The 16,415-nt window shown below is 38.4% G+C and overlaps 1 protein-coding gene across 1 annotated transcript; it reads left to right on the top strand.

Annotated features, from left to right (window-relative positions):
* Positions 1-1,585: 1,585 nt before the first annotated feature.
* Positions 1,586-15,095, top strand: LOC145242010 (uncharacterized). The gene is made up of 2 exons (XM_080104901.1): positions 1,586-1,880; positions 10,917-15,095. The coding sequence occupies exon 2, from the start codon at positions 11,776-11,778 to the stop codon at positions 13,192-13,194; it is 1,419 nt and encodes a 472-aa protein (XP_079961027.1). The 5' UTR covers positions 1,586-1,880; positions 10,917-11,775; the 3' UTR covers positions 13,195-15,095.
* Positions 15,096-16,415: the final 1,320 nt, after the last annotated feature.

The raw sequence follows: 16,415 nt of genomic DNA on the forward strand, positions 1-16,415 counted from the left end.
AATTTTTTTTATCTTTTGGAAAATGAAAATGTAGTCACGTTTGAACCAGTTTTATTAATTTCTCCACGATTTCTTTGAGAATTGAAATAGAAAATTACCATTCTTCATAATAGTTAGTAGTGTTGGCTGTTCTACTTTATTTTATGACGTTAGCAGATCATGTGACTTTTAGTAACTAGGCCTCCTATTCACGATGGTCGTGACTGAATTGTCAACTTAATTCTGTAAGCAAAGTGAATGAATTAGTTTAGATCAGATGACGTTGAAACTAAATAAATAAATAACTTTAGGGTATACCAAAAAAAAATATAGCCATTGATATAGTATTTCAAAGCAACTTATTGCATAAAACCATTATTCCGAATTTCTGAATTTGATCCATCATCGCAGGCCGGCGAGTCTCTGGCAGGTTCAGATCACAATAAACGACCCACGACTGTTTGTTTTTATTATTAATATCATTATCTTCATTCCATCGCACAATGATGCGACATGAGGTTGGAAAGTGGAGATAACGAATAAGAGGTTGAGCATTGTGATCTACATAAAATATCTGAGAAGAAGCTCTGTTGGCATTTCCCGGTAGGGGCGCCTCAAGCTTAAGATTAGCAATATTAACCACTTTTCAAAGCGTGAGAAAACAAGTCTCTGGTGGAGTGGTGGGTGTCTCGTAGAACTACACAAAACCGTGCATCTCCATCAACCTCACAGGGCAGTGCCAGAAAATACCCAGCGTCACTTACTCTAAGATGAGCGGTATGGCCGTTACTAATCACACTCAAGCGTTTGTCTCAGGTGACTTAAATTAACCAATCAATGGCAACCATTTGAAAATTAAGACGCGTCTTTTTTTAATACTTTAATATTGAAAACGATTTTAAAATATTCAATGCAGACGATTTTTTTTTCTATTCCTTAATTGTGATTGGTGGCAGGCAGGGGCGGGCATAAAAGTGCTGCCGCCTTAGTTGATATCAATATATGAATAATTTTAATTTACATGATACTTTGTGTTAAAATCAAGTTCCGTACTTCTTTGTTGACATTCTACGTCAGCTGAACCGAAATGTCCTGGAAAAGTCATTTGTGATCAATGTTTACCAGTTTTAAAATATGCAAACAAACTTGGCTGTTTTTTTTTATATTTAATTTTTTCTTTTTTTTTTTTCTAAATAACAAAATATTTTAAAACTGGTAACCATTAATCAGAAGTGACTTTTCCAGGGCATTCCAAGCTGACGAAGAATGCCAACAAAGAAGTACAAAACTTGATTTTATCCGGTATTTTACAATTTCTAAGAAAAATCCATTTCTAAATAATTTTTTTTTAATTCCGTTGATAAGGCGTTCAAAAATGATCATCGTCGTGCCTATAATATGAGGCACGGCAAAAACTAAGAAAAAATTCCGCTATTTTTTTTCTAAAACACAAATCACGAAAACAAAGACAGAACCGGTGTAAGGGTGCTTTTGTTCCCCTCGAAATAAAGTTCTGGACAATCTCAATAGAGTGTCCTTCCCCTTTCGCCATAAGACCATGGACGGTGGTCAGTGGTCAGTGTCTGAGCAAGTACTGTCCAACAAGTCTCTGATAAACACCTCTCTTGTTTTTCTACATCGTTTTTTTCTCGTTTTTTTAGAAATAAAGTGAACAATTCGGAACATGTTTTTTACCATTATCTCCCCCTTTTCAAACTTATTTTTTACTTTTATCTTTTATATGTCGACCACTATATCACACAGACGTTGAAATACAAAATAATTTTATGTGTATGTGATATTTTCCAAAGAAGATAAAATGTTGTAAAAATTATTTTTTCCAAAATCCTCAAGTGCTTGTGGTGAAAATACTTATTGGGTCAACCAAAAAAAAATATAGCGTAAGTTTTCTGAAAAGCAAACCGCGACTTGTTTTTTTGCGTAAAATATGTTGGTCAAAAATGTGGTATTTCCACTCTAGTTTTGTTAAAAAACTGATCTTTTTTTAATATGTTACCATTTTTGTTTGCAAATTTTATTACTAATTTAAAAAAAAAAATTATTAATTTATGTATATTTTTATTTCGAACTTTTTTATTTGTTTGTCTTTTTTGTCAGTCCGCTTGTTTTTATAGAGGGGCGCAACTTTTAAAATATTTTTTTTTATTTTTAAAATATATATATTTTTTTGTTATTTCTCAATATGTGAAATGTAAATTTAAATTCTAACTTAGTTTGCGTTTAATTATTTAATAAGTATAAAAAGTATATGATTATTTTTATAGCATCGTAATTTGAAGTTTTCCTTGAAATGTAGCCGGACACGCACTTTGATAATTAAAAAAAAAAAAAAAAACAGCTAATTGTTTTTCTTTCATTCAAATCCATTGGCTTCATTATAATTATTTATTATTTTAAGCAGATATTTATATAAACAATTCTTTTCACGTTGTAAACTTTGTATTTAATTACTACAAAAAGAAGCCTTTTTTTTTTTTAAATTTTTTTGAAGTAAATTTTAAAATGTGATAGAATAAAGGGGTGCTTTTGATTAATGGAATTTATAAAAAATTATCAATTAAAATAATTATCAATTAATAACCATCAATTAAAATTATTGTTAAATTATCATTTACATCCGCTTATTTTCCTTTTAATGGAAATGTTGAAATAATTGTGTTACAGGCTTACATTTCAAATAATTAATCGTGTAAGTTAAAAATGTGAAGTAATAAGTTTTTGGTTAGAAAAAAAGATTTTTAGAAGTAGGATCTGAAATATCTCTGAATCTTCAATATTATTTTAATGTGTGTTATTATTTTTTAGTAAGAAAACTTAAAAAAAAGAAAAAGAAAAGTAATTTAATATCCATTTGGAACTCAAATATTGTTTATTACTTTTTGTTTTTCTTTTTTTCTTCAAGTTTTATTCAATTTCTTAAAAATATAAATGTTTTAATTTGTTATTTTATCGCTTGGACTTGGGTTCATCGGATTTATTTCTTATTAATTTGTGTGTGTGTGTGTGTGTGTGTAAGAGTTTCTTCCTTATAGATTCCGAAACGGTTGAGCCTTTCTTTTGCAAATTTCATACAAAGCTAATTTAAATGTCCGGCAGTGTTCTTAGATATGTTTTGTACAGAAATTTATCCAATAAGTATTGAAAATCCAAAAAATCCGATCTTAAAAATAGTCTATCTCTCTTATAGATGGAAAAAAAAAAAAAAAAAAGAATTTTTACAGGGGAATATCTGACGTTGTTACACCAGCCAAAGGAGATAATAAACATTTAGCAAATCATTTCTTCTTTAAAAAAAAAAAAAATAAAATAAAATAAACAGATTTATTATAATCTGGAGATATAGCTGAGTCGTAGAGCATTCGTCTACATATTGAATGATCCCCTGTTCAAACCCTCACTATTTTATTTTAATTTTTTCTTATTAATGAGTTCAATTTACGATAAAAGAAGAGGTGCCATTTAAAATCGCCGCAAATCATTTCTTCGTTTGCATATTTTAAAACTAAACATTAATTGGGAGTGATTTTACCAGTGTATTCAGCTGACGTGATATAGTAAACAAAAACAGACAAAATTTGATGAACGACATTATCATTATTATTTCATTATTTAAAATAAAAATTTTGCGAATTAGTCCAGCGGGCAAATTATCCTTCGTAATATAATAATCAATAGAGGATTGATTCTATGATAATTCCTACACAATCTGCATAAATCAAAATATTATTTTTAAGCCTATTGTATGACTGGGCAATGCTGGATTGCTGGACTGCCAGTTAGTTAACATTTATATCTACATTAATAAAATTGTGCAAAAAAATTTTTTTTTTTAATCCATTTATGCAAAATTAAATTGGCACTTGCATGTATTAACATCCCCTGATGAATTTAACCGTTCTTAACATGGGGGGGGGGGGTAGCTTTTTCCTTCCCATGGATAAAACTCTCCTAAAATGAAAACTATTAATTTACCGGGAATGTTAATATGCACAAGTCCCAGTAAATCTAGGATGCATTACAGTTTATGTATAAACAAGACCATTTTATTTTTATTTGTTTTTATTAATTTACGAGCTGTACCCTGCCATGTCTTACTGTGGCTCAATTTGGTGAAATGGAAAAAAAATCGCAAAATGAGAAAATGCATTTTTCTAATCTGCTTAATTTCCCAGTACGTTTGGATACCCAATTTTTTGTTGTTCCTTTTCTAAGCTGATCTAGAGATTTTCTGGTTTGCTTACTCTTGTTGGTTGGTTGTTTTTGTTTTACGGCATATCAACCCTTTTCAGGTTATTTAATGCTGAATCCAAAGATTTTAAAGAAAGAGTTTTTAATAGAATATATTTGTTGTTTTCAAGTCGGTTTCTATTTAACCCATAGTTGGGACCCTAACAGGTACTACCACTCTGGGTCAGAGTCGACCTGGGAACAATGGCAATTAAAGGGTGGCTCCACACTTCCCAAAGCCCGCAAATTGGGGCCTCACCACTGGATATAGTTTAAGGTCACTTACTCTTGAACACATAATATAAATTGTCCATGTGAGAAACAGTCAATGTACCTATTTACTATGCCTCCCCACGGGACAGAGTTAGACACCAGGGTCGTTTTTTAACATGGAGAAAAGGTACAAAAATAAAAATTGTCTCAGTCGTGAAGGATTTCTCCTCCACCGAAAGAGAACAAGAAATAGAAGTGCAGCATCTGAAGAACAGATACTACACTTTGATCTTGTCCCGAAGGCCAAGAAAAAAAAAAAGCCACACAATTGTAATGATTGTCCTTTTTTTTTTTTTACCCGAAACAAGGCACATTGTCACTTTGATGTAGGAGGCTACTATCAGGGACATAAGCTACAGGGATACTATGTGGGGAGTCTAAGGAAAAAGTGTAAGGAAAAATTCAAGATGGCGCCCGACTCTCTCTTTAACACGGTAAGATATCCTCAACACAGCACAAGAAGCAACAGCCACACGATTCCCCAGCCAACTCAATCGTCACTCTCCACGTCTTTCCCCTCACCCGCTTTTATCGTTGTTCTAGGCCGGCTAAATTTGCATATTCCGAGAATTCGTGTGACTTTGCGAGACATCATACTTTACAAAAGACGGCGGTCGCCATCTTGGTCTTTCTTTTCTATTTTTGGTCGGTAACGCTGAGCTGGTCTCGAGGTAAGTCTTTTTCCCCTCATCCGTCTCTCCCACGTACCCACACAACACGCAAACACGCGGGCGCTTATCTCCTGGATGCACGTTACACTCCCCCCTGATCTGATGATCACATAGAGAGCACTGGGGGGGTGGCCTTTTAGTGCGTGTGCTTCTGCGAAGAGGTACATTCAGTTTCAGATTCGGGCTCTGGATCTGGTTCCGCCTCATCAGATGAAGTATCGCTATCAGTCTCTGGAAGGGGCTCACTGAATCCGTGCATCGGCAGCTCATCGCTAGACGCTTCACTGCTTTCTTCTGTAGTTGTATGACGCACCTCGGTAGCTGGGCGAAGATCTCGCACATGTCGTGGGGTTCCATCGACCAAAACAGACTGCTGGCTAATCACTCCAGATATGTGTCCTCGCTTAAACTTGTCGGTGCACCGATTTCCTGGAGGCCGTACCCACACTGGATCTCCCACTTCATATCTGTTATATGTTCCCTTGTCGGTTGGCTGCGTAGTGTTGATTCCCTTCACTCCGACTCGGTATGTGTAAATAGCATTCGCAGGTGCGGTTGAAGGGGACGTCCCGTCCTTTGGCATAATGTTGTACCAATATGTTGCTTCCGCAATAGTACATCGCTTCCTGGCAGCAATTCTCTTGATGCTGCGATGGCTTCTTTCAGCAATGCCATTTCCTGACGGCACATGCGCACATCGCAACCGTAGTCGGACGCCCCACTCATCTAACAACTGCCGGACTTGCTGGCTACAAAACGCTGCATCATTGTCAGTCAGGAGCTCTTCCGGCGCACCTCGCTCAAAAAAAATGGATGATAGGTGGCGAACAACATTTGCTGAATCCTGTCTGGTCATCTGCCGCCACACCGCAAATCTCGTAGGCCCGCAATCAATGAGAGTTAGAAAGGGCTTGCCACTGTAATGGGTAATATCCATGGCCAGCCGCTGCCACACACTCTCAACTTCCAAGCGACCCTTCTGCCATCGCTCTGGTGCAGGATCAATAGACTGGCAAGCCTCACAATTTCTGACGATCTGTCTGACATCCATCTTGGTCACTGCTGGGTATGCACGCCTCACAAAATAAAGGGTCCTCTTGATACCCGGATGTCCGCTCTGTGCATGAATTTTTTGTATTTGACATGGGTCGATTGCAACTGCACAAGATCGAGCAGTAATCTCCATTCCCATCTTCGCGGCTTCATACCATTTGTGAGGTACACGGGTCAGTTGGTCAGCACGATTACAATGTGATGGCACCAGAGTGACGCTCAGTGATAGCCCATACTCAGATACCAGGTTTTTTAGCGTGTCTAGCCTTCTCCGTATTAACATTTCGCTTGCTGCCTTGGTACGAATTTGTGTCCGTCCTGAAAGTGTGTCAGACACCCAGTGGTAGACACAGAGAGAATCTGTGTACAAGGTCAACTTCTTAGACTGCCACTGCAGGGCCAGATTTACCCCCTTTACAACAGCGTCCAGCTCTGCCAGGTTGATATGCTGAGAATCTGTTACGGGCCGCAGCCAACACGCATCCTCGAACACGTTTCCTCCTTGCTCCAACGATACTCCCAACGCCAAAGAACTGGCATCAACCCACACACCTACGTTGTCTCCGTTAACACACCATCGCCCACAGGCAGGGTCCTTCTTGTTCACTCTCTCCAGTGTCTCCTTAATCATCAGAGTTAGTAGGACATCATTGGATATGTCATCCCAACCCGTGGTTGTTAAATTTGCTCTGCGTTTAATCACACCAACAGCTGCGCGGAGCCAGCCACAGACCGGTAAGTGACCAACAAGTTTTCCACACCAAGAAAAAACGGTCCGCCTTGTAACGAGGTTGGGGATGCTTGGAATTTCACTGCCACGCCTCCATTGCAGGGTGCCATCTTCTTCATAAACATCCAATCCCAATACACGTGCTCCTTCCCTTAAACGTTCAGGATTCTTGCATTCCAGACCAAACTGAGCCAACTTTTCTTTGACACACAACGCAGACTGTACATCTTCATTGACGTATACGTCATCAATGTAAGCTGACGTTGAGTCCCTCATGGGCTTTTCTTGGGACAATACTGTGTTGACTATAGTCTTCATGATCTGTGGTGCCACATTTAGGCGAAAGCCAAGGCGTGTAAGGCAGTACCTCTGCCCCTGGAACCAAACTGTCTGGAACGGCCACAACGTCTCATCAACTCGCACCTGTAAATAGGCTTTTCGCAAATCCAATATTGAGACATTAGTGCCTTTCTGACGCCATTCCCTCAACTTACTGGCGCATACGTCAGCATCGGCAGTGTAGGCTTCAATATGCTTGTTAAGCTCCCTATAGTCCAGCACGGGCTGTACTTTCGACTTGTTATGCTGGACTACTGCCATCAAGGGTATTAGAGGGTAGGGGATTAACCAGCCATCTTGGATCCACGCCTTTAGTTCCCTTTCGTATTCTGCTCGGGCCTCACTGGGTATAGGGTACTCTGCAACCCCATTCTTGAGTTTAGTCGGTGCCATTCCCTCGGTCCACTTCCAAGATGCAATCCAGGCCCTATTGCGCGAGTCGTAGTCCACTGACAGTTCCAGCTCCACAGCATGTCTGGGTCTCGCCTCCTATCGTGGTGACTTTGATCTTCCTCTTCGTCCAACTTGGACACAGCCTGGTGCTCACTATAGTATGCGAACAGCCTGAGTCGAGAAGTGCTGAGCAGGGTATCCTGTTTATGTAGACGGTCATTACTGGTTGCGCCTTGTTCAAATTTTGCTCGGGGAGCAGGGCGGCGCTGACGTCCTCTCCCCTGATACGTTTCCCGCACAGTTTTGGGCTAGATGCCCCAAACCACCACACTTAAAACAGCGCACACGCCCCCTGTTGGTGCAATTCCTTGCAAAATGTCCGCGTCGGCCGCAGCGAAAACATTTCCCATTGCTTGCAGGGTTCTGATTCGGAATCTCCCGAGCGCCAATCTGGCCTGTCTGTGTCGCCATCACAACTGGTTCCCCCAGGTCCTCCTCATCTTTGATGATGGCTCGAGCACGTTCCATCAAGTGTTCCATGGTCGTTGTTGAAACGCTGGTTGAGGCTCTCAGTAGCTGCTTCACCCGAGTGGGAAGGCCCGCCACAAACGCGTACGCGAGCGTCCGCTCCGACACCCCTCCACCGAACAGAACTGCGAGTTTCTTTAAATCAGCGAAGAAAACGTCCACGCTTTCCTCCGGTAGAAGTTTTCGGGAAGCAAATTTTTCATAGGCCGTACAAGGATCCATGGCAAATGCCTTGTACAGCGCAGCTTTAATTGCGGTGACATCTCCCTTTTCGGCAGCACTGAGTTGCTGATATACACTCAAGGCACCCCCAGCCAATCTTAGGGGAATCACAGTGTGTACCCTTTTCACCTCACAAAGGTCGCACGTCAGCTCGATCCTTTCAACCCAGTCGACGATGGACGTGGACCCGTCAAACTCGGGTATGAGCTTTAAGTCAAATTTCGACTCGGTCATAGTCCTAGAGGCCAAATGGCCGAAATAGCTTCTAAGGAAAAAGTGTAAGGAAAAATTCAAGATGGCGCCCGACTCTCTCTTTAACACGGTAAGATATCCTCAACACGGCACAAGAAGCAACAGCCACACGATTCCCCAGCCAACTCAATCGTCACTCTCCACGTCTTTCCCCTCACCTGCTTTTATCGTCGTTCTAGGCCGGCTAAATTTGCATATTCCGAGAATTTGTGTGACTTTGCGAGACATCATACTTTACAAAAGACGGCGGTCGCCATCTTGGTCTTTCTTTTCTATTTTTGGTCGGTAACGCTGAGCTGGTCTCGAGGTAAGTCTTTTTCCCCTCATCCGTCTCTCCCACGTACCCACACAACACGCAAACACGCGGGCGCTTATCTCCTGGATGCACGTTACAGGGAGTTGGGCAGCAAGATGTCCGTTCACATTACACTTGAACTTCTGCATGTCAGTACAGTTGGGGAAGCAGGAACCCGGGATGGAATTCCAAAGTCTAGTGGTTCTGGGGGAAGAAACTATTGGAGTAGAAAGCTCTCTTACAACTAGGATCTCAGCTGTGGCACAATGGATAGAGGTGTTGTTTTTTTTTTTGTTTTTTTACAAAAGAATTACCACTTATCAAGGCCCAGAGGCCACTCGAGGATAAGGGTTAAAGAGTGTACAGTGTTCAAAAGGACAATATCATAGTAATCATTAGAAGTGTAAATTTGATTCGATGTATGACCAAATGAAGTAGTCCAGTGGGTTCATGCCTGGGAGGACGGGCCAGTGAGAGAAGGGTACAAAGTCGTAGCCCTCCTTCTGAAGCCAAGCCTGGGTCTCTTTGGACTTGTGGGCTGACACTGTCCTTCTGCCACACCCAGGGTCTGCCAGCAACCACCTGATTGCACTAGAGGATCAGCACACTCTTCAACACATCCAGGTACACTTTGGTGTTGACTTTTAAGTCAACTTCGAACATGTGAGGTGGCATGATGTGGCCCTCACTTGAAACCACACCAAAGACCATAACCTTGGCCGGAAATTTCATTGAGCTGTGCCCTCAAGTGTTGAACTGTCTGGATTTGCATTTTGAGGGTGCTGGCAATGGTCCTGGTGGATCGATAGAGAGCATGAGTTGTACAGCGGCGCATCTCTGATCTTACTCGTTGAACATTGTGTCATTTTCAGACATGATAGAAGGCTCCTGTTGCTCTTGGGATTTGTACACAACATGCCAACTAGTAGATGGTCTGCAACAAAAAAAAGAAAGCCAGTTTTCATCAAACGTAAATGGAATCATGTCACCTTTCCTAGGGCGACAATTTAATCGTTCCACCCTGTATTGACAATATCAATATCCTGTCTTTACTTCTCTCAATCTGTCTCTTTCTTTCTTTTCCCCTTCCTGTCTTTCCACATCCCTCTCTAGCCTATCTTTCACCTCTGCTCAGCCCATTCCTCTCTCTTGGTTTAATGTATTATAAATATTAATAATGTAAGCTACTAGCACTCCTTTATACAGGGTTCTATGGATAAATTTATCTTTAGTTGACCTTTGACAATTAAATATTTTCGTTTACTAGCCAAATAGAAAAGTTACTAGCCAAACCTATGTGACTTTTGGAATATGACATCTTCATTCCGTGACGAGTACGTACATCATAAAGATTTTCCTCTATTTTTTTTAAAATAAGTAATTCTAAATCTGCACCAAATTTTATGTTGAGACTTGAACGTATAAACATTCAAATTTCATCAGATGTTTTTTTTTAAACAGTCTTCACCAAAAAAAAAAAAAAAAGAGTATATTATTCTATTTAACTTTTATTGTTTAAATGATTTGACTTTGCTGGTTTTACGTAAGCAAAAATAAAGCTTGCAAAGACATTTTTCACTCGGCAATGAGCTTTGGAAGATTGTCGGTGTAAAAAACAAAGTCGTCAAAAATAGGCGTTTTATTATTTCTAGTCGCCATTTGAAAAAAATCGCTCCTTAATGTGACTGTTTCACTCGCAACGTAAAACCCTGTTACATAATGCATAAAATTAAAAATAATTGAAAAACTGATCCCTGATCCTGACGAAACTTGACCCAGTTGATCCAAAAAAAAAAAATGAATTGTTTTTAATTATTATTTTATTATTCAAAACAAGCTGAGATGAAGTCTTGTAGCCATTTGCGTGTTTCGAATTATTTTATTATTACTGCTTTGTGCGATGTTAACCAAAATCAAAATTTCTATTTTTCAGATGCTGCTTGTGTTTCGGGTGGATCCTCTTGCATGGAGTTAATGTGGAAATTCATGATCATCCCTGTATGATACAATTGTTACATATACAGTTTTTTTACTCATTTGCACTCTCTTGTTTTTACACACGCACAATTGCACATTATCTTCTCATCACCATGATGTAAAAATAGGCAAATCACTGAAATCCTGTTTTCTAGAAAAAAAAAAGCGTGCTTTTTTTTCTACAACTGCTAAGAATCTCTGTGATTTGTACATCAGAAACGTCCGCCATCTTTATTTTTTTTGACTGAAACACATCATAAATTTGAAGTGAATCAAAGTTTTTCGTTTATTTCAAAGCTTTTGTATCATTTTTTCTGGCGCCTTGCGGGTAAAAGACCATAATTTTTCAAAAATGTTCATCAGCATCATTGATGATTTTAGTTCCAAGACTACAGCCATCTTGTCTGATCTTCAAAATGTCTCGACATTAGAAAGCATAGACACAAAGCACTATATAAAAAAGATTCCACACCATATAATTAACAAAAACATACAGTATCCATTTTGTGTGTCTTCGTGTGTATTATATACATATATGAGCATGATAAGTTTTTGCGGAAAACCTTCCAATACCTTGGAAATCTGATACTGTGTCCACACTGATAAATTATATATTTATATATACAAATATATACAAATATATACAAATATAGCTATAAATATATTATTATTAATTCTCTGTTTGGAAAAAAAAAAAAAAAAAAGAAAAAGAGATCTTTGTTTTTACTAGAAGTAAAAAAAAAAAAAAAAATTTTAATTTTCATCCAACTTATATATATATATATATGTTGATTTGAAATTATTACTAATTCAATATGGATTACCAAAAAATGGACCAACCGAATGCTAATAGCAGTATTAGCAGTATTAGTACCAATTCTGAAGAATTCAGTAAGATGAAACCGATTTATCCAATATTACCGTTGTACTCAATTGGTGGTATGTCAAGTTCCAGTTTTAGTAGTTCTTTTCTGCCGAAACCACTTGTTAAAAGTGCATCTGGAACCAACAACAACAACAACAACAACAGCATCAGTAGTGGTAGTAGTAGTAGTGGAGGGACTAATCAAAACAGTGAATTCCCAAGGTTTCCCGTGCAACGGACGATGGCTATTGCGAAGCCTTTTAAATGCGGTGTGTGCCGGAAGGGTTTCTCTCGCAGGGTCAACCTAGAGAACCATGAGCGTGTTGGAGCAAAGCATTTCTACTGCCCATATTGCAAGAAGGCGTTTTCTCAGGAAATAATCCTCCGGAACCACGAACGGACTCACACTGGGGAGAAGCCATTTCGATGTGCGTTTTGCGAGCGCAGTTTTTCGCAGCAGACAGAATGGCGTAACCATGAACGTGTGCATACTGGTGAGCGTCCTTTTATCTGCGCAGTTTGCAGCAAGGCGTTCAGCCAGCAGGGGAATCTCAAAATACATATGAGGACACATACAGGAGAAAAACCGTATGTATGTGCCGATTGTAGCAAAACGTTCAGTCAGCGGACGAACCTGGACAACCACAGGCGTATCCACACCGGGGAGTTGTTTAAGTGTGTGTTTTGTCCAAAGGCGTTCTCCCTGCTGATCAATCTCAAAAGTCATGAGCGTATTCACACTGGCGAGAAGCCCTTTAAGTGTTCCTTTTGCACCAAAGTGTTCAGTCAGCAGTCGAGCTTACGCAGCCACGAAAGGACCCATACCGGCGTCAAACCCTACCAGTGCTCCTTCTGCTCAAAAGCCTTCACCCAGCAGACGAACCTACGCAACCACGAGCGGATCCACACTGGTCAAAAACCCTTTTCCTGTGTCGTCTGCAACAAGGCGTTCTCGCAGGTGACCAACCTCAAGAACCACGAACGCACGCACACGATTGAAGAGCTCCAGAAAGTCGCCGACTCCCAACCAGCATCTTCCCCACAACAGAATTCTGAACCCCCACCACTACCAACCCAACCTCCGCCAGCCCCAGCCCCACCTCCACCGCAACGACCCAGTCCACTCCCCACCATTAGACCCCAGCCATTAAACATCCCCTCATCCTGGATGGCATCGACATACCCTCACTCACAGATGAACCCGAACTGTTGGGACAATAACTACGGCTGGTCAACAAGAGGTTTCCCCATGCCGCCCAGGTGGAACCCGAATGGTGCTAATGTCGTCATGCCTCCAGCGCCCCTGTCTCATCCCCATCATCCCCCCATGCCTCAGCCTCCAAATGCACACCATTCAGCCTGTAGCTGAGTTGGGCTGCAGTAGCAAAGGAGTTGCAGTGATCTAGCTGCAACAGATTTGGACTGCATCAGAACAGAGCCACAGTGAAAATGCACTGCTGCACGAGTAAGGCTGCAGCAGTGTTGGATAGCAGAAGGTTTGAGGAGAGTTGGCCTGCAGTAGATTTAGGCAGCAGTAAATACAGCGTGATGAGGAAGAAGAGAATGGTACATGCCGAACAGAGTTAGGACAATCAATAGTATGGAATCAAAAAAGGGTTCATCTCTGAAGTGAATATAATTCGATGCTGATAGAGTTCAATGGTAGAGGTGGATGGAAATGCCAAGTTTTCAATTTAAATGTGATTTTTGTGTTTTAATTTTGAAAGAAAGATCGGTTATAGTCAGCAAACATACTTCCTAACTTCCGGTATGGCTGCTACTGGAAGCGGTGGCAAAGAAAATCAGTTCTTCATTTTTATTGTTCTTTAGTATTTCTATTGTGAAGTGATTTATTGAAATAAAATATAAGAAAAGGACATTATTGAAAAATATACAATAAAAATCAACAAAATTATAAAAAGATTAAAATAACACAATCTTTATTTGCACTTTTAATAACAAAATAAAAAGTAAAGATTTTTATCTGAAATTTTATAAGAAATATGTTTATGGAAATATTTTGTTTTTTAATTTTAATAATAAAATTTTTTTTAATTTGAATTTATATATAAAAAAAGGTTTATGAAAGTATAAAAATATAATTATTTGTATTAAAATAACAAAACTTCAAAGGTTAAAAAAAACGTATCCAAGACATAATCCCAAAATAGTTTTAAAAGATTTTAAAAACTCGCTTTCAATAATTATTTAAAAAGGAAAAAAAGAGCGCAAAAAGTGTTTTCAAAAATTAAAAAAGAATAAAACTAATTTCAATAATTCTTAATTAAAATAAGGCTAACAAAACTTTTCAATGATTTTTAAATAAATAAAAAATGATCAGAAAAATGAAATAAAAAAAGCCCATGCACAGGGGAGATATATGCATGAGAGAAAAAAAGCAAAGGAACTGATTTGTCTAGTCACTGCTTCCAGTAGCAGCCATGATAGAAGTTAGGAAGTATATTAGCTGACTATAACCGAAAGAACTGTTCAAAAAATTACAAAATGACAAAACTGTACTGCAAGGAGTGTCTCTCAAACACACATTTGTAAGAAGAGTTGATTTTATTTTTCTAATTCGTTTTTTTTTCTAAAATTTCAATCTGATTTGATTATAAATGAATAGTTATTACTTTTTTTTTAAATGATTACAAAGTCTCATTCATATTATCTGGATTCTTCAAACTACTGTTCTCATCTTGAATTTCATCATCTGCACAATGTTTCGGTTGATGTAACCTTCCACCTTCTTTAGGAGTATCTTAGGAATTTTTCTGTCGAACTCAGAAAAAATATGCACTGAATTTCAAATGGAACAGCATGCTCTCATTCCATCAGCCATGACTGGGTAGAAATTCTAACTAATTTGGGAATTGTATTTTTGAGTGTTCCCCAGTTTGACAGAAAGATTCTTGAGTTCAACAAGATACACCTGAAGAAGGTCGGAGGTTACATCAACCAACACGTTGTGAAAATAACACTCAAGATGAGAACAGTGATCCAATGAATTCAAATAATATGACTAATTAATCTTCATCGCAAAAATTCAGAAACAAAAAAATTTTCACATTTTTATTATTTTCATGCTTTTTATTATTTTCACGTTTTTGCTGATGTAACTTCCAACTTTTCTCCGAGTGCATCTTTTTGAACTTGGAAATTTTTGTCAAATTTGAAAATCAATAGTGAATTTCGAATGAAACGCTTAAATTGAAATTCTGCAGAAAAAAATAAATATCAAATAAAAATGATGGAGGAATTTCATACAAATTAAGAATCACAATTTATTTCTGAAACTCGTTTGATAAACCAAACGTTATTGTCTGTGAAGAGACAAGAAGAAACGCATGCTAATCAATCGTGGAGTCAACATGTAGAGTAAAAAGCAGACGTTGATTTTCCTTTTGGCAGACTTGTAACTCTTGCTTCCCTTATTTTGTCCTTTAGTCATCACATTCCATGAGCAATGTTTCTGACAAAGGTGAAAAAATTGCTGTTTTCTGTGTTGGAATCTATTTATCAAACGCTTACTGTTGGCTAATTTCTAGCCTTGAAGAATAGTCTCCATCAATTTGATGTTTTTATATCTCATTGAAATACCGCTTCCTATTCCAGTAGCTTCTTTCCAAGAACTGCACGCTTGTAAAACTCTCTACGTACTGACTGTTTTCCTCCTACCTTTAACCTTGGTTGTTTTCAAGACTAAGGTTAATAGATATCTCCTGTCTTTCTGATAATCATCTTTTGTTCTTGTTTGCTGATTACATTAAGTGGCTTCATGCTTTGTCTTAAGCGATTTCCATAAATACACACACACACACACATCTTTACATCAAGTGTATAAATGCCTTGTCTGGAGCAATTTCTATAAAAACAAGAGTTCAGCAGGAGTAACAGAAGTCTCTGTTAAGCAAACTATTGTGGCTTTCGGCTCCTTCTGCTGCCTTGGTTTTTGTCATTGTTCACTAGTTCTGCTTGAGGTTTTAAGAGATTTTACAAGATTACCGAGTTAAACAGAAAGACTTCTAATTTTGAAAAGATTCACCTGAAGAAGGCAAGGATTACATCAGTTAAAACTTTGTGAAACTAACAACAAATTCATCAGTCTGAATAATGCAAATAAAAATTTGAGCTTTAATATTTTACAACAGTTTTTATGTCGGCCATTTTGTAACACCAAGGGAGGACAACACAACAAAACTTTTAGGTTTACTTTGTGACAAAGACTGAGAATTGAAATGTTTGAAGAAAAATAATTTTCTCTTAAAATTGTGTGGTGCCTCTAAAATACGGCACGGAATATTTTTTTTTATTTTCATTTAATAGTGCTGCTATCACAATCATAGCACGGTTAATTAAAGTTGATTTTACATTCCTAAATTTTGGAGACAAGGATTGATTATTCATATTATTTGGATTCTTCAGACTACTGTTCTCATATTATTTGCACAATGTTTCCACAAAGACCCATGGCACAGTGGATAGAGTACTTGGTGAAATTCAGTTGTAAAAGTTACATTCCTGGAGATTGAAGGTTCAATCTTCAGTGCGGGCGACTCAAAACTATAATACTGTTTTCATCTTCAGTGT

Source organism: Euprymna scolopes, chromosome 21, assembly GCF_053919585.1.
Source record: "Euprymna scolopes isolate OS-2025 chromosome 21, ASM5391958v1, whole genome shotgun sequence".
NCBI lineage: Eukaryota > Metazoa > Mollusca > Cephalopoda > Sepiida > Sepiolidae > Euprymna > Euprymna scolopes.